This window comes from Vanellus vanellus (genome assembly GCF_965231255.1).
Source record: "Vanellus vanellus genome assembly, chromosome: 1".
Taxonomy (NCBI): Eukaryota; Metazoa; Chordata; class Aves; order Charadriiformes; family Charadriidae; genus Vanellus; species Vanellus vanellus.
This window is the reverse complement of record NC_138905.1, coordinates 161,245,047-161,264,880: the sequence shown is the minus strand read 5'-3', so window position 1 is coordinate 161,264,880 and position 19,834 is coordinate 161,245,047. Positions and strand designations below refer to the sequence as shown.

At 37.9% G+C, this 19,834-nt stretch overlaps 1 protein-coding gene across 2 annotated transcripts in view; it reads right to left on the bottom strand.

The window, feature by feature from the left end:
- Positions 1 to 19,834, bottom strand: part of NALCN (sodium leak channel, non-selective) — a gene marked incomplete at both ends in the record, with an annotated part of 351,928 nt that overhangs the window by 323,413 nt on the left and 8,681 nt on the right. For both annotated transcript variants that reach the window (XM_082482102.1, XM_082482103.1), the window contains 3 exons: positions 3,786 to 3,914; positions 4,766 to 4,905; positions 6,516 to 6,599. In XM_082482102.1, the coding sequence (XP_082338228.1) occupies positions 3,786 to 3,914; positions 4,766 to 4,905; positions 6,516 to 6,599 (353 nt within the window). The remainder of the gene's footprint in view (positions 1 to 3,785; positions 3,915 to 4,765; positions 4,906 to 6,515; positions 6,600 to 19,834) is intronic.

Here is a 19,834-nt window from a genome sequence, read left to right as displayed (position 1 = left end):
CAGGCTGAGAAGTACTATGAGAAAATTTACTGTTGTGGAATAAATATGATCTAATCATGCAGTATGAAAGTATTTTTGTGTAGTCAAACATGTCTTGGTAATAAAAATAAAGAAAACACACAATAGCTGGTGTGTGAGGATATATAAAATACTCTGACAGAGCGAAAGCAATGGTTTGGAAATAATGTCTCTCTCCTGTCCTTCTGAAAGTACCTTTTGTATGCTGGAGGTGCCCAAGAGTAAATTAAAATAGATTTGGGAACACAACCTATTTTCCCCATGTTTTTTCCACTTTGAAATTGATCTCAGATATAACAAAATAACCTGTCAAACTGCTTATAATGTATGGACTTATCTAGATAATTGAATTATACGTACTTTACATACCAACCTTACTGTGTGTCTTTCAAGCAACTAAAGACGACCCATACTAAGGAAATCCATGTAATATGCTGCTTATTGACAGAAAAAAAAGATGTACCAGTTGGAGAAATCATCAAGGAAAAGCTGTGACAGCATAGTTGTAAAAAAAGAAATAACAATCACAAGGGAATACTGAGTGAGAAAATTGTCTAGGAAGAAGACAGTGTTCCCTGTAAGGATAAAAAGTCTGGCAAAATAAAGATAATAAGAATGAGAGAAAAAAGATTTATTATCAAATAACAAAAAAAAAAAACCCAACTTTTCAGCCTTTGGAAGGTAGTCAGATTTTGCTCATTTCACAGATGTAATGAAAAACTCAGACTGCAGTTAGCTCACTTCAGTATTTCTGTTTGTCAGAGTTAGCATTAGAAAATGACTGAGGAGGTGGATAGACAGGAGGTCAGGCAATGTGGGCGTCAAGAAGGATGAAAAGATAAAAGAACTTGCAGCAGTCAAAGAGGCAATGAGTGTCTGATGAGGCTGCCACATCCTTTCAAATAAAAAAAGAATAGCAAGATTTTAAGACGCCGTTTTCAAAAGACACTTGCCTCCCTTATAATAATAATTCAGAAGGCAGTAGGCTTAAAAAGAGTAATTTCTAAAATTTCTGAAATAGATGAAGTCTTGACCTCAATAAGAAGACTCTACCCTTGCTGCTTGCCATGGAATTCTGCATAATATGACACAAATCACCTAAAATTAAAGTTCTCACAGGTGGCCTCTAATTGCATGCTTTTCATTTTCTAATCTTGACTTGGGAGCCTGGGATCTGGTTTGCAGACATACTGAGTATTTACTGCTGGGGCTGAAGTTATTTAAGTCTAAGTACAGCCAACTTTGGCCACTCTCCATTGCTTGGAACAGAACCACCTGAGACAGACAGACAGAGAGACTCAACTTCTGAGAGCAATGTTTAATCCACGTTATAAAGTTGAGAAATTGAACCTCAAAGTCAAAAGTAAAATTTGTCTAGGCAATTCTTGTGCTTTTGTGCTCTACTACATCTCAGCTAATAAACTCTCCTTGATTCAGAAGTGGCATGCCACCTCCCTTCTAACTACCTTTTGGACCAATGTCTGCCTCTAAACTGTCCTCTTCTGGCACAAGAACTGTTATTTTTTTCTGTATATTTATTTTCCCAGTCCATGGTGGTTGTTCTTATAAATTCTGCAGCCAGCTCTGGGAAGGTCAGCCCTGACCTATGTAAAGAGAGGGCACAGCCTAACTCCACCCAGAGCTTCTACAGTGCATTCCTCAAAAATTAAAAAAAGGATCAGATATACGTAAGTCTTCACAAGGCATAATGATGAATGTTGCACACAAGAAGAAGAAATAAATGGTTTTAGAGTAGGAATGAACAGTATGCCAAAAATAAGATAAAAGTCCACATGTCAAGCAACAAAGAAAAAAATACATTTTTCTTTGTGTGAGCACCATTCATTTGACATTTCTAGGGAAAAAGTGTTTTTCAGTGTGACTGTAGTCCTCATACACAACCACAGGAGCCATTTAAAGTTACAATTATGGTCTGGAGACGGCAAAAATGATTAATTACTTTCTGAAGGTGCCTATCCCAGGTACCTAAAATGTAACTTAAATTAGATTTCCAATTTTTAAACAGCTAAAAATATATGCACTTGATGACACTGAAAGAAAAAGGAGTTAAGGCTAGATGCTCAACCTCAAGTCTATAATTTCCTTAATTCTACATGCTTGGCTTTTCCAACTTTAACCCATTTTAGACAGTTTTTTATTTTATTTTTAGGTACTGGATATGTGACCCTTTCAACCTATTTGTGTAATTCAGCTTTTCAAAAACCTAAAATTGAGGTTTTTTTTTAAATAATAAAGGATTCAGAGAGCAACCCAACATGCAAAAGAAATGAGACAAAATTTTTATGGGCAATGTTAAAGTTATAAACTTAACTTTCCATATTGCAAACATTATTATGTCCCACTTCATCCTTTTCTGCTGATTTCAGGGAAGAGCTGTATTCAGTAACACAAGCAATTATATGATGCCCTATTTCCCCTGCGTTGTCTATTCCACTTCTTGTTTTTCCAAACATAAGGAAATCACAGAATCACAGATCTTCTCATTACCACAAAAAAATTTTTCATAAAGATTTTTTCCCCCAATGTCTATAGGAAACTGTAAAAAAATCTGTGCTATAAAGATTTTCTCTTAAAAAAGAGGAAAAGTCAGAATGAAATATCTAATTTCCTGTCTAGGTGAAGATCAGCCCTATATTTTACTATAGTATTGATTAAATATATATGAAAATATCCAAAAGTCAATTTTTTCATTTAACAAAAAACCATATGTCTAGCATATTCTCAAATAAATTTGTAACCTTTTTTGTAATTGACACTTAATAACCTCATTTTGTATTTGATAGCTTATAGGCCATAGTTTAGAAAAACCTTTAACACAAGAGTTTTGCAATAATTGGACTTTTAATTCAGCACAGTGGCAGACTAAGCAGTGTTTTGCTTTCTTATAATGTCTACTCTGTTTGTTTTATGTTCTGTCAAATTCAATGCAGGGATAAAAGGATCCAATTTTGACTAAAGCAAAGGCTACAACTCCAGAGCTAACACTTCCGTATCCAAAGAAACAGGGACAAAACAATGAAATAGATGTAATAGAATCTCACGATGTAATGGCGGTCGAGCATACAGTCAAGCCCCCAATTCAACAGGACGCATAAGTGTATACTTATATGTGATCTTATGAGCCATCCCAGTGACAAGAGGCTATACTGTACATCAAGTTAAACTTGTGTTTAAGTATGTGCTGAATCAAAAACACGATGTGTACTTGATTACCAGTGTAAAATATTAATCATAAGTATTTTCCAAAGGCTGGGTAAAAAAGGTCTTTAAATCTGAGCATCAGGTCCCAGTGACCTCTTAATCCAGCAAGGGTGTGAGATTCTAGAGGTAGTTCTGCCTTTAGTTCTGACTTTAGGTCTGGCCCCACACCCAGACATTCTGGGAAAAGAAAGGAGAATACAGTGAAAGCTGATGAATCATCCGTGACGTAAATCAGCCACAGGAGGCAATGCTCCTCTTAAAGCCTCCTCTGCTCTCCCGCTCTCTCACCTCGCCCCCCACATACACAGTCACTTGCTCCCTAACTCAGACTGCAGCCCAATGCCATAATTTGTAATCTCTCTGTCACAGTTAAAATTTGCATTTTTCATCCTTCCTAACTTTTTTGTTTCCCCAATTTATCTTAGTGTATTTTGGTGGACTACTTTTAAACTATTAAGTCTGTTTCACGTCCACTGATGCTAACTACTGTTATACATATGGACTGAACGAACAGCTCCATGTCATGCCTGCACAGGCTAACTCACCCTGGCTGCGTGTCGTCGGTCACGCAATGGTACGTAAAAGTTCCAAACATCTGCACTCCCAAGATCCCATACAGGAGGAGAAAGAACAGAAGGAAAATTGAAACGCTCCAGATTTGCTCTCCTGAACGCCTGGGAAAAAGATAAAGATGACACTGAACGCGCAGGCAATGTGAAGCCTCCTCTGAAAAGCTTCAGAATAGAAAATGTGCTCACACAGAGAAAGTACTATTTCATCCTGCAGAAAATTTGTCCTTAAAACTGACTTCTTACTCTGTGCAGAGATAGAAAAGGGAACCAGGTTTTTTTTTTCTAAAGCTGTAAGTTAGGGTAATTAAACCAGCTGTAAACTACAAAGGCTGGAACAAAACCAAACCCAAACAAAATGTATAACGTCTAGCTTTTGTAAAATAGTATCTAATGATTTATACAGGCAAACTATGATGATGATACCAAATAAAGACCAAAAAACTCTTTCACATTACCATTACATGGCTTTTACCATCACATGCTGTATCAAATACTTATGTGTGTTTGCCTGCACATATGCATCTCTGTACATATACCAATACATGTACACTCGTACCTGTAATGGTTAGGGCATGTGCTTATGTATTTTTAGTTATGAATATTACCCCACTATGCCCATCTCAGCAAAAGCCACGCCGCTGCAGGGGGGAGCATGGCTCATTATTAAGTTCCCATCTTAATGGAACAGAATTTACTACCATTGGTTGAAAATTGCTGGGTACAGTTATTAGCAAAACGCTTTAGGATTTATTTAAATATTCAACAGCTTTGCTAATTTTCTAGGAAACTTGATGATTCCTTAAATATGGAAAAGCAAGATTTTATTGCCCAGAACTAAAACTCACAAAGAAAACACCTGAAGCACAAAGGGTCATTCTCTGAGCTGCATAGTCAGTCTTCCAAGTCAAAACTGAAATTTCCTCTATTGTTCCTCAGAAAACAGCCTTACTTACTTTAAGATATTTGTTATCCTCGTTCTTGGCAGCTCAAAACGAAAATATATCCGGAATGCTCGAATCATAATGAGTGGTCGTGGAATCCGTAACATGCCCCAGGGTGACATCTGGTCAACTATTTCAGCAATTTCAAACACCTACAAACAAAAGAATCAAGAGCTTTTCTTGATGACTCTGTCCTGTTCCTGTATTCATTCACAGAACTTTTAAAACTGTGTATCAGCACTATACATGATTTTTACTATTGTTTTCAATCTTTTCTTTGTTTACTTTCTAGTTCATTTTAACCATGTTTTTAAAAGAAAAGTCTTAGTAAATCCTTTAATCCATTTCTAGGTCATCCTAATGAAATTCCAAAAATATACTCAGCCTGTGTTCATAATGCTTCTGTCTCAAACAACTGAAGAAGACTGTGCAAGTTTGTGTCGGCCACCTGCTTCTATGCCAGTCCTACCCTGCAAGTTTCCCACAACTTCATTTAAAGTGAATAATTTTCATCTCCAAATATGAAAATCAGTATCTGTTAATGTTGCATACCATTAAGGTTTTTACTATGATATAAAAGTACACATACACAGATTGCCTTATGAGTTGCAACATGCTTATAAATTCTCTGTTTAATTCCAAGTGCATGAGAAAACTGTACATGTTCTTCACCTAGACTTCATTTACGACACAAATTTCAGCCAAGCCACAGAACAGGGAACCATTTTCTTAATACATTGACAGGTTACGTATGCCATAAAGACTATTTAGCCTAACGATTGGGTGAAAATGTCCTATTTTAATGCTTGTCTCTTACTCCCTGAGAGTAAGAGCTTAATTTAATATTTGCTCAAAGTACTAAGAAAATGGAGGGGAAATCTGGCAATGCATAAACTGGGTAATCTACGGTGCTTATCTGGAATGGTCAACCTTCACTCTGTGTATGTACGACGTACCAAAATTTCCCCTGTGTATAAAGCAAAAAATTAAAATGTGTCCTAAATTTGTGAGAAGTGGGTAAGTTATGCCTAACAGCAATCACTATAGAACCTTTATAATCCTTATACTATTGCAGGCCCAGTCTCACAGTCGTTAGCCTGTTCTTACCCAAAAAATGGCTATGGTTAAGGACTGATTGGTTTGCAGGACACAGTTTGACCAGTTCCTTAACACCCTATGCTGTCTTGCAACGTGTCCAAGTTCCCTTCTTTGTGAAAATTTATCAAATTGTTTCCAAATGTATTTATTATTATTTTTTTCTTTGTGCTTTAACTTGAGTTTTGGAAAAGGTTTTGTTAGGTGTGGACCATATTACATGAAACACCCCCACTCCCCGTATCAATATGCCTACAGCATGGCAAACATCTACCGTCAGAATCATTCTCCCTTTAGTTGCCAAAGCTACTTGCCATGGCATCCTACTAGACTCAATGGAGGGAAATGAGCACAACTGTCATATGGAGTAAGAGAAAAATGGCCCTGTGAAGATCCTTCTCTCTCCTTTTGACTATGCAGAGGGTTTATGGTAAGAAGCTTCATATTAATGTATAACTTCTCAATAAAAAAAAACCCAAACAAGGTAAGTTCTGCTACTGATGTAGATACGCTGCAATGTGCAATTATGCAGCTATTCAGCACAGCTTTTTAAAAATTATTTGAGCCACGTACAGCTATACTTCCACAACTTGTAACTACTTGGTTGCGCTATGTATTTGTCACAATTAAGGAACTATTCATTGAAAAAGATAAGTGAAATAATTACCTGTAAAACCAGTGACACCCATAGACAGAAGACCATGAATCCATCAAACACACACCAACGATCCTTTACATAGGAGCTATCACCCTACAAGAGAGAGAAAAGCTATGAGGTTAATTGTTGTTGTTATACTGTCAGGCTTTAAAAATATCATAAACAAAAGTTCTTGGAAGAAGGAAAATTCTTCCTTGTACCACTTTTAAAATGCCACTCTTGAAAGACTCCAAAAACCTAGTATCTGGGCTCAAATATGCTGGAAACATATAAACACAGCTTCTGGGTGAATAAATGGTACATTCATTCTTCTGTGGTACTTCTCCTCAGCTTGTGTCAAAAAGAACTCATAGAGAGACCTATTACTTACACTTTGACATAAATCAAAAAAACATACAAAACATTAACATTGGACTCACTTTTCCACTGTGTTGCCCATTACAAAATACTTGCACAGGGATGTAAATGTAAAATATCAGCAATCTAGTATTGCGCCATTAAATTACTTCAGTAAAGTTCAACAGCTTCAATTAAATCAGTACCATTTTACATTCTTCTTTTTGGGTAAGTTTTCAATCATTTTTCATGCTCTAGAAAAATCTCGCCATTTCCAAAACTCTAGACAATAACCACCATCTCATCACAGTGTATGCTTTCAAGTTTCTTTGGGCATTTCCTGAGCAACCCTTTACCATCTCAAAATGAAAACTCATTCTTTAGGCTTCATTAATAATTTAGGACTCCACTAACTGTCTAGCACAAGGATTCAGAGCATACCTTTGCACTACTGAATAAAAGAAACTCAGGGAAGAAAACTGAGCACCGTATCCTTGATGACCCATATGCCTTCCTACCTGTTCTCTAGCTCTGCTTTAGACTCCTTCAACTAGCTCTCTAAAATAACACCGGAGCATGGATTTGGTTATAGTCCAATCCAGAAATCACTGCTAAAAGGCAGCATGGAGAAGACTGCATCCAAGCTCAGTTTCCTCCATACTATACTATTCTCAATCGCTGCTCCAGTTTGCATGCTTAGATATCCCCATGTCTCACAATGACTTGCAACACTGGCCTTCCACTGCAAGCTATAAAACCACTTCTTTGATGGGCTGCTAATGCCTCACGCTTTACTTCCACCACCGAACTGAAAAAAAAAAAATCTACATTTATTAGGTAGATTATGGCTGAGAGTTAGATAGTTTTGTGTACCACATGGAGCGTAGAGGAAGGTGGGGACCAAATGCATATAGACAGATGCAGCTTGTTGAAAGGCAGACGAGAGGAGACTAGACCTAAGGAAAGTGGATATGCCAGTTTCACAGTGTACAGCAGTAAAAACATATGCAGAGGCATCGGCAGTGTATCTCAAGGCACATAAACACGCCTTTCCAAATGAGGCTTCTCCTAACAGATTGAACATACCCTCCCCTGCCTTACACTTATCTGGTTCCATTTTCCCTCTTCAGTGTTCTTCCAGATACAAACTACAGTGTTTTTAACATCCACTTCTCACAGGTACGACTGGGGAAAAATTATTGTCAGGTCTCAAGAATCTTGAAGACATTACTGGACTTTGGCCTGTTATATGATTCCTGGCTTGATACGCATTGTTTCTTATCTCAGTGATAGTTTATTTCAGTCAACCTGTACTTGTTTTCAAATGTATCAGCATTTTCGTTGATTCTAAAAGCACAGATGAGATGTTTTGTTTTAATCTAATATTTTATAATAATAATAATATTAATATATATTTCTAATATTTTCAATGACATACATTATACCAAAAATTATTTATCATTCCTTGTAGTAAGTGACAGCAAGATATATTGTGCAAATAGAGACAAAATGTGTTTTTTTTTAAAAAGTTTTATTTCAGTTGCAAAAATTCTTCAGGGCGGAAGTGAACGCACTAAGGATGTAAGGAAAATACAGCAAGTGATTTTCAAATCAGAAATAAAGGACAGAGAACTTCAACCCTATTTTCAGACAGAGGATATCCTAACATGTAAGGATGTTAAAGTTTTCCTCAAGCCAGTAATTAAGAGGAGGAAGACTGCAAATCAGGGAAACAACAGGACAGGAACTTTTGCTCCATAATTCTAACCTGTCCTTCCTCAAGAAAGTAGACTTAGTTCCCTAAGTAAAGTCTGAGCTAATCAGAAACTCTTCACTCAAGGTTGAACAAACTCTGCTGTGAAGCAAATACATGTTATTCCTCTGCAGAGATCAGCTACCAACACCCTAAATCTCTTACCAGTCTCTCCTCTCACCCTGTTCCCTCTTAGTGAACAAATCTCCAGTGAGATTTGTATCAACATGCAACCTGAGTCCTTCAGCTGTGGCTCTGAACAAAGATGCTGATTGGTCTTTCTCTCACAGAGCTCTTTGAAACTCACTTTTTTCTTCTTAAGCACCCTTTGTCTAAAGCACGAACTTTTCCCTGAGTTGCGCTGTACAGATCTGAGCATGAACTCGTGCTTTATTCACTCTCCTTTGAATAACACGTCGAGTACCCACTAAAAGCCAAATCCTTTTTTAGAAATTGCTTTTTCTCTCCACAATATGTGTGGCATGATTGAAGCAGCTCTGCTGTTTTCTCCTTACAAAGCAAGATGTCATGACCCTTTCCAGTCTACTCACCGTTCAGGCGGCTCCACCACCTCACTTCTCTCATTGTCACGTCAGGCCAGCTTCCCCCGCTACATCCTCCCTGTCAGGGAGGCTTTCAGTGGATCACCCACAGAAACTTAGGGCACCTGAATTACTACCGTAGAAACTACTCATCCTGGGGGAGGTTTTGGCCCTTTCCGCTCTGCACATAGGGAGGCTTTGGCTAAATCCTTTTCATGTTTGTCATTTGGCTGGCAGTGGACACGGTGGGGAATCTTTAATGCATTTATACTGCATATTCGCATGTGGGAGGGATGTTATTTGGCGTTGGAAGCACTTTTAAGGCAGGGCCTGCTTAATGCAAAAATCAGAATATACTTCTTAGTATGAATCTTGATATTGACTACTAGTGCTACTTCCATGACAAATCTAATTCTGACTAAACACAGGCTAGCACTCACATATTAATAGCAATGAGCAGAGAGTTTCATTCACATTTAAAAAAGCCTTGGGCTGAAATTCCCCACTCACAGTGAATGGCAGCCTGTTCTTAGACTTGGAAAGGAATACAGATACGCAAAATTTAAATACATCTGGTTACATCTTACCTAAAATAGCTGGAGTATTGCAATGTGCTAATCCCTCACCCTTTTTTCATCATGTCTGCTGAAATTTGAGAATCATTGATGAGATTTGTTTTTAGCATTTTCTTGTGAATGTATTATCCCAGTCCATTTACATTATGGCTTGTAAGTCTTTGAAATGTAGTCTAAACATTTGCAAAAGATGAAGAATTAGTACTGTACACTAGAAGCCTCTTGCTGAGACTAATCCAAAACTCTTAAAATCATTAAAGTGTCTGACTCCCTACGGCTTACAGTGGACGGTGAAGACTTTAAGGTGCACAGCAAGTCCTGAAAGCTTCTTCAGCAACATGACTTACTGTCTATCTAGACAACAAAATCATCTGCTTCTGACAGAGCAGTGGATGCCAGTCCACTCACGCAGCCCACAACTGCAGACGTGCGACAGCCTTTGGAAGGCTTTTGCGCAGTAAACCATGCTCTCACTTAATGCCTCTCCCAGGCAAACTAAGGGGTGCTGCTCGAACTCAGTGGACTAGCTAACAGCTATTAAACACAAAAGACTTTAAGATACGTAAAAAATTTGAAGTCCAGAGCAGCAATACTGTTTAGCTGTTAGACAGATCAATCTTTCCTTTGTTAGAGGCATATTCATTATTTTGTATTACCCTTCCTTGTCTCCCCACACAGTTTCTCCTAACATGCTTACATCTTTTCCCTCAGTATTTATTTATGACAGGTCAGCATCGCTGTTAGGCTAGTACACAACCATGGAAATTACTTTCTTGGTAAACCACACACGTGGCATGGATCAAAAGTCTGCCTCTCTCTTAGAGATGCTAATCTGAATTAATCTTAAATTTGACATCCCAGAAGAACAGACAAGCTTGGCAACAGTCTGTAATTAAAATATTCTCTGCCCTAAAACAAGATAACTTAATTTTCTATGGCAATGTTGCCATAACTGAGGAATAATACCTCAAGTTCAGCATAAGATCTTAGTGTTTCTTTACCTATTCAAAGATAGGACCAACAAGTAATTCTCCTCCCTTCTCCCTCCATCCTCCTTATTTCACCAGTTTTTGCCTAATTTTAGCACCATTACATTAACTGAGTACAATGCATTAGCTCATCTCTTCATTTTTTATTTTCACGTGCAACACTAATACCCCAATAGCAGCACCAAGATGCAGGAAGATACACTTTCTCAATTATAACCAGCACATTAAAGATAAAACACCAATTGCCAGCATTAGGTGCCCTAAACAGTTGTTACACAAGTTCAGAGAAGAAAACCTATTTAACAACACTTAACTCATTGGAAATGTGAGCCAATGCGAAATACAAACAGAACCACAGACAGACGTAGTAAGACCAGAGGTAGTCACTCCCTGAGAGCCATTACAGTTTAACTTACACCAGAAGGGAAGACTAGCCAGGCTGTAATTTTTTAATAAAAGTTTATTCCATTATCAACCTTGCTGAAAACAAAATACTCTATGAAATCAGCATCCAATTGCATAAAGCAATCTGCTAGAAGATTGATTATGTCTGCTAATTTTGTTAAGCAATTTCAGTATCTCATTGGTAAGGCAGACAGCTTAGCTAGATGATAGCACAGCCACCTTCTAGGTCATTTCTGCCCTGCTTATCTCTTAACATCTCAGGAACACCTCAGGATGAATAGCAAACCCTTGCAAGTGAAAAGCATCCTCTGCCTCCCTACTTGCCTTCAGGAATTTCTTTTTCTCTCTCAACCCTGATACAACATGTTCTCTGAATCCTTCCCTCCTGCCTCTTTCCAGATGCCTCTGCGGGAAAGCTAAATAAAAGGAGTGATATGACATTTGCTCTGAGTAATCAGATTTATCATCTGTTCTGGAAAGGAGTCCTGTAGTCTTGGGTCTGTCATTAGGAGAACCTTAGTCTCCCACTTTTCCTCACAGTCTCTGACAAATAGGATAGCTGAAAAGATAGTCCAAATGCAAAGAGACCAGCAAGCTCAGTAAAAACCAGCTACTTCGCTATTCAGTCATGGTGACTGGATCCTGCATGTGGTGGTGGTAAATAAAGCACATCAACAGCTCTAGCAAATTTTTCACATCACCCTGTGGGCTACTTTGTGTATCCCTACAAATAAGCATTAAGGGATGGAGGCTGACATTTACTGGCATTTTAGGAGCAGCACAAATGCACAGGAGGAAATGGAAGGAATAGAGGGAATCAGAATTTGGGAGTATAATTTCCCCCCCCCCCCCCCTTTGCTTTTCTCATTATAATGCAAAAAAAAGCAAGCTAGAAGAGAGGGCATCGCTGAATTAGGGAAACAAGACTCACCCACCCTCCCCCATTCCCCTACTCCACACAAACACCACAGGGCATGGAGGTGGGAGTGGGACAGAAAATGAAATCACAGCTCAAGGGAGCATCTTGTCTAACCTCTCCCTCCTCCCCTCACACAGAAAAAAGCCTAATCCACAAAAGCTGCCTCTGACTTCTGTTCTCAATTCTTCTCTTCTGTCCTCCCAAAATAAAACTAGTTCTCAAATGTGCTCATGTGTCCAACATTAGCCCCCTTCTTCCTTCTTCAGAGCTTTGCAAATAACTCCTCAGCTGTCCTGGGGACCGACTGAAGCGGGACCTCAGACAGACAGATGACTCTCAGCCACACCGCCCACTTAAAAGTCCATCTTCTACTCTGCATGACACAAAAAAAATCAACCTGAAGCATTTTTTATGCAACAACCAGCAAATTACATACAAGCCATCTTTCTAATGCAAAGTACTTCTGTAACTGTAAAATGATGATCCATGCAGGAAATGAAGGAAATTGTGGATTACTTAGCTAAGACCATGTTAATAACCAAAGAAAAACTGGCATATTCTAAAATGGGTGGTCACCTCCAAGTTAGCTGTCTACAAGTGACAGTATCACTTCAAAACGAACCAACATATTTTTCTTTTAAAAGTCTGTATTTGGAAAAAAAAAAGAAACAAGGGGGGAGGGGTGTGTGTGTGGAGACCAGACAGACAATGACACAACATACACAGGACACAACGGCTTCTCATTTCTGTATGTCTTCTTTTTATCACAAAGTGTCTTCATTCACAGCGAAAGAACTTATTTAAAATATATTCACATAACAGCAATTGATTTGTAACAGACATTGATTTGTAACAGACAATGGAATTACAATTGCTGTGTGAAGCTTAACTCTAAATGGTTATAGGGGGTGTAATATCATTTTATCATCACTGAGTTAAACAAGTTCAATTTGTAACTACTCATGTATTGTACTGAACTGCTCCATCATCAGATGCTTCCAAGTAATACATTACATAGTGCATAATTTATTTTTGCCGTAACAGGTAATGTAATATTTATAGTAAACTTGTAGTCTATGCTAGAAAAATGTTGGAAAAATCACTTCATGTTACAGCACACAAAACAAAGTTACTCTATTTATAATTTAAAAAATGAAACACAGCTCTTGCTGGTCCTTTGGATTAGAGGGTGATTCCATGCATGTTAACAGATGCACAACACACACAGTTCCAATCTATCACTACGAAAAAGCTATAACCAGTATGGAAACACCACTTCATCATTTGCAATAATTAAAAAAACCCAGATTTTTAAACAAAATTTGTTGAGATTTTCAGATTATTTTAGGAATTACAAATGAAGATGTAAGGCTATTTCATTCGTTAAAGAACAGTCTGAAACATATTTTTAAGGCACACTAGGTTTTTGTTAATTTATGTAATTGGCTTCACCAAACAGTACTTTGCTTTTCACACTGCAATGGGAGTTTTTTAAAGTATAGTATTCACCATCTCATTTGCTGTTTCTAACAGAAATTAAAAAGAAACCACACCAAAAAGCCTGTAAATAATAAAAAATAGAATTCTTACTTGGCCGTTCAGAGAAAGAATAAAAAAATGCAACCTCATGTCATTTGATTCGGTGACTTCTGTCACAAACAAACAGTAACCATTTTAGGGGAAACAATCCTGTCTGTGAAGTGAGAATCAAAACAGACAAGGACTATTTTACTTGCTAAAAATCATATAACACTATTTGATGTAAAATAAGGGAGACCTGGGAGGAGTTAAAAAAAGGTGTTTTAAACCAAAACTGTTAAAGAAAATTAAAAAAAACCAAAACAAAACAGAAACAAACATGAAAATATTATACAACACTCCCTCAAGTATAAAAAGCGTCAAGGGGAATAACCATTTCCACAAAACCATGGAAAGGAATGCCCTAACACCTCCCATATCAGCAAAACCACTCCAGAGCATCTCAGTTCAGCTGAGTGACGAGTAATTGAGATCGTCCACTATTCAGAGCTGCCAGGCACAGCCTTCACACAGTCAATAGAGGACAGACACTAACACCTTCTTATCAACACCCAAGGGTAGGCATGACTACAGAACATGTGGGGACCTTCGCTGGTGTATTACATTGCTGCTTTCTTGACACACCACTCTACTGCTGCAGCTGGGTGCCAATGTGCCCTGCAGAGAGATTTTATGGGTTACTATGCTGAAAGCCTGAATTTCATTTTCCTCTCCATCTGCTCATTAGCCAACCGTATTCAGTGCCATCACTATTGCCTTACCCGTTCACTCGGATCCCTTGGATGTCTTAAAGGTTCAGCAAATCTAAAGATGGCTGATCAGGAGGAGGATTTAATAGGATCCCCCTACCTGGAACAGCACTCACTGTTTCCAGGAAGTGCATAGGAAAAAAATCTTCACTGTGAGAACACTTAAACATTAAAACACATTGTCCAGAGAAGTGCTAGCATCTCCCTTGCTGGAAATATTCAAGACTCAGCTTTATAGGACCCCAGGTAACCAAATTAAGGCCCTATTTTGAGTAAGAGGTTGGTCCAGACCATCTCCACAGGTCCCTTCCAACCAAGACTTTTCTCTGGTTGTGTGCATCTAAGACAATCTCCTCAAGATGCCAGTTCCTTGGGGTAGCCTCCAGTTCTACATCTAGTTCCCCGTGCATGCATATCTGCACATGCTTGGAAGTACTCTGCAGCCTTGAGGTGATGCGTGTTAAACGCTGCTGTGCCTCATCCAGCAGTATTCTGCTCTCCCCCAGCTTTAATGTTCATGGCGGATGCAATGGGCGGATTTGGATCTGAATGTTTCAAGGCAAAAGCTTTCACTTCAAAGCATCAAATATTGCCTGGAGATTGAATAGGGTGATTTTCTACGCAAACAGTCTCATCTAACATGACAAAACTCACATTTATGATCATCATTCACAGCTCTCCTTCAATAGGAAAAAAGCCACAATGATGTAAGTTAGAATAGATAAGACGGACGCACTTTTCAGAAAGAGGATGTTGTTATTTCGTAATTAGCACTATTAAAAGCTGGAGAATCCACTTTATACTACAGAGACTAGGAAAAGTTTATTGAAATAACAATCTTAGTATAGCTGTAAGAAAGCAATATTTATATTAGTGGTGGAGAACACAATACTCTGAAATGAAATTTTACATTCAGCTTACTGCCTTAAAAATCCCACACAAATTTCGTCATTTTCATGAAAATACAGCTGCACAGAAATGTTCTTATTCCCTTCCATGGGGATTTGGATGTCATTAAGATTTTTTCATCTTGATGTCTTGTTTTATTCTCTCAAATTAAGAGAGAAGACAACATGGGCATAGAATAAAATAAAAAGAGATTGTTTAATTACAGCAGACCTCCCTGAAATGCAAGTTTCAACACAGAAACGCACATTAGGGATGAAGTTCTCTCTCTTTCTACCTGAATACTTAACATGTTATCCAATATGTTGATTTCACTGCTATCCCAGTATATGTGTCATTTTACCCTGACAAGAGGTGATACATTAAAAATATCCCTTGATAATTGCTGCTTTCATGAAGAAAAACAGTAAAGTAATCCTTGAAAGTGCTACTAGAAAGGGAAAAAAATTAAAATTATTGAAAAGTAAAGTTTTGATCATCTAATTGGTCTGTATATTGAAAGAGCAATTTCTAAATACATTATGAAAGTCAGTATGTTGCGTATTTTTTTAATGCAACTTTCAGGTTAAATTTTGATCACTATGGTAAGTCACTAATTATTATATCGACAAATACTTCAATCCATGCCCCAAAACACTTTCTCACCAAAAATTTCTATGACCCATTGACTGGTTAGAAAAAAATATCATTTTTATTTTAGAAATGTATGAAGTATGTAAGTTCACTAATTTAAAATGCCTTTGATTTTCTAATACCCTAATGCAAAAATAGTGCAAAAAGCCCCACTGTGTAATATGAGTCATTACTTTCCTGTAATAAACACTCCAACAAAACCAGGCACAAGTAACCATAGAAACAGGTGCGTATATTCTAATGCCATGGTCTCTAACCTTCCCTGGCCCACAGGCAGTAACACCCAACTCGCAGCATGCTGCAGGCAACTTCATATTTGTTTTCCTCATGATAATCAGTTGTAATTTTTTTAATTTCCTGTGACTGGAAACAGCATCGGAGCATTTCACTGGCAACATGATCCCAGAAGGCTGGGAACAGATGTCCTTGCGATGGACATACGTGCTTGGCAAAACAGCAACAGGCAAACGCAAGAAAATGGTGAGACAGAAGAATCAACTTCTGTAGACTGAATGTCTTACTCAAAGAATGGGTATCAATACTGTTTGCTATGAAATAATATTTAAAGCTATCAATCACAGCTGCCAACACCAAAACACTCCGGTATTTTTTAAATTAAATTTTAAGCCAATTTGAAATAATATACTTTTTCCCAACACAGAATAGCACGGTATCTGTGCTACACATCTAGGTTTCCAACAGCATTACACATAGTACAGAATTCTAATTTTTTAATACAGATATGTAAAATAATTTTTCATAAGGACAAATAATTTTCACCTTATAATCTCAAGAAGTAGAGTCAAAGGGGAAACTCAAATCTTAAATCAACTGGGTCTTTTTTCATCTTGCTCTGTGAGCTTTTTACTATCACAGGTAAGTAGTTTTCCCTGTCTATTTTTTCCCTCCACAAAATTACACTCTGTTTAATCAAAGCATCTCGTAATTTTCTCATCTTTGCCACTGATTCCACTGGCTATGCCTCTGCCCTCCAGGTCGAGGTTCCTGCTCCTGTTTGTGACTTGCACATCCCCGAGACTGAGCTTTCACTACCAGGCATCATAAGCACATCAGAGCATGCAGACATGGGATGACAGGAGCCACATATTCTGTTTTACTACCTGACCTTTGAAAACAACACAAATTCCTGATCCTTAATTCATATGCTATGGGCTATACAGCATATCATTTCAGAATTTCCATTTTCTGTTTTCAGTCTGTAATACAGCCGAAACTCCTTTGACAAAGTTACTAAAAGCCGGTGAGCCAGCTGACAGTGTTTCACCATAATTCATGTTTCCATGATTTATAACGATTAAACTAATTTTGTAATTTCTCTGTTCCTGTTAGCTGAAGGTGGAATGTTTTCTATTAAAAGTACTGAAAAGAAGGCAAAACAGACACTTGTAATAAGGTACACCAAACAACAGCTCTGTAATCCTTAACTTGAGACAAACTTCTGAATTAGGATGATTATGGAAGAAGCTAACTTAAGCATAAATGAGTTAATGTCATAAGTGTTAAAGAAGAGGCTGGAATACAGTTGTCTGTATGCTTTCTGTAGTGCCCACAGTCCACTGACAACAAATCTGTAAGTAACGAGTTAGAGTAATTGCTCACTGTGAGATACCTAAAGGCTAGGTGTTACCATCCAGCCTAGGTACTTCAAGCTTCTGTTTTAGTCAATGGAGAAAAACAGGACAAATAAATTACCTTTTGGAAGAGCCTACTTTAGACACAAACAACTAATTACAGACAATTGCATGCCCTCAAATTAGCGCTGATGAATCCTACTAAAAGTGTTTCCATTTTAAGCCCAAAAATCAATTTCGTGCGAGCAAAGATAAAAAAGCGTCAGAATATGCAAAAGGACATTGGCTGCCACTGGAAACCGCTGCAGACCCCAGGTTATCACAGCAACCAGAGTATTTCATTACAGCATGAAAAGCCTGTCTGCACCTGATATTGCTTGTCCTATAGGTGGAAAGTTCCTTATATTGACAGAGAACTGTATGTACAGATTCAAGCCCACATGGCTCAGGTTAAGGCTCCAGCCTGCTCCATCCTCAACTCTCTCCTCTTGAGCAGACAGACAGCAACTACAGCAACCAAAGCACCTATCAGAAAAACACAGAGGAAAATGTGCTCTCTGCACGCAGCCAATACTGCCTGGGAACACCTGACTGAAAGGCACTGATTTCAGTTAACTGGCCTTTAGTATGGGACAGAAACAAAGGAAATGGCTCCCATCTATCTGCGACTGCGTTGGTAGAATATTAAGCTTTGTTTCAGCTCCTGTACGAACTCACTGAGAGAGTGCTGAAAGCTCACGGTGCAACCATTCACTTTAGCCCCTTGCAGGAGTACTGAAGTCAGTGAATAGCGCTCAGTGCTACTGAAATAAGCCTGACAAATCCACTCACAACTACTTCCGTTAGTAAAAAAGTTTTACTGTGAATGTAATTGATTTAACAATGGGGGAAATGTCAAGGACCATTACTTCTGACTTTCTATAATCTGCTTCGTTAGCTGACGTGTCACAACTGCACAGTGAAAAGAAAGACATTTCTATTAAATTCAGTGGACTACTTGTGCTATATAAAAAAAATTCTAATTTTCAGCATGATGATACTAAAATAAGTGTCAACCAGGCTTTTTTAAAAGACAGGAGAGAGAACTCTCACACTTTTTATTTTACAGTGTTACTCTTTTAACAAAGGAACAGGATAAACCATGCCTCGTTTTCACAACAGGATTTCAATGTAGGTTTTCTAATACCATCATGACTGTGATTAGAAGCTGCAATGAGGATGCAGTACAACGAATACAATTTCACATATCCTCACAGTGTCCATGGAGTGAAACACTATCTATTCATCTCTCATCCCCTAAAGGCTGAATTTTCATCTCAGACATCTGTTACTTGGTTCCTTTTTGTTGTTGTGGATGTGAATTCCTTTGTATCACGGGCACAGTTCCCTGAAAGTTTCTCAGATTTTGGCACATTTTCCTCTTTGGTTATTTTATTTTATATAATGCCAATAGTGCAACTGTGTCTAATGCAAGCAATTTACCTGGAATATTCCTCTATCTCCTTATTCCATCTCCTAAAATAAAAGCTGAAAGTAAAAACTTCTAATAAAGATAAGGTACCTTTAAAGTAAGGTATCCTTACCTTGCTCATACCCCTGTGAGATGACCTTCAGAAGACACCTTATTAGAAAGCAGAAGATAATTTTTGCATCACAGTGATTAAAAGAAATAGAAAGTTCTCCCGTCACAGGTTAGGCTCCCTGCTTTCTTTCAGAAGACTTCTGCTCATCTAATACCACATGTTTTAGGCTTGAGAGTTATCTTTCATTTCTCTAACTCCACCCCACCTCCTTTTTTCAATGAGGAGATCATTTTGGAAACTTTCTTTGAATCAATGAACAGACCTATGTCAAGCACATACAGTCATGTTCAAAACTGTCATATAAGTGGGCACGTAAATGTGAGCTTTGATTCTGAGGGACTGTGAGTCTTGTCAGTTAGGTTACAAGCTGACTCATTAACTATTTCGATAGACACAAACATTAGTTAATTCATGGTGCTCTCAGGAGCCTGCCAATCAATCAGTAAGTTACGCAGTAGACATAAACTGCATGTAATTGGGAGACCAATTTAAATCTTATTCAAGATACAGTGAAGGGGATTGATCTTCTTTCATTTAAACGGTTAGTACTTCCTTGATGCAGCTGATTATAGCAGAGCTCTTTCTGCTCCAAGGAGCCTGAGACGCGAAAGAAATCAGAACTAAAGAGTCACTGAACTCTATTTACATTCTGGTAAATAAAGATCATGCAAACAAATCTAGGATCAATTGAAGAAAGTGGAATTCTGAACTGCAGAGATCATAAAAACACCGATGTCAAATTGAATTCAGTGATTTGCACTAAATTTATTACATTTTATACATCGGTATGTGGTGTGGTACTCTGGT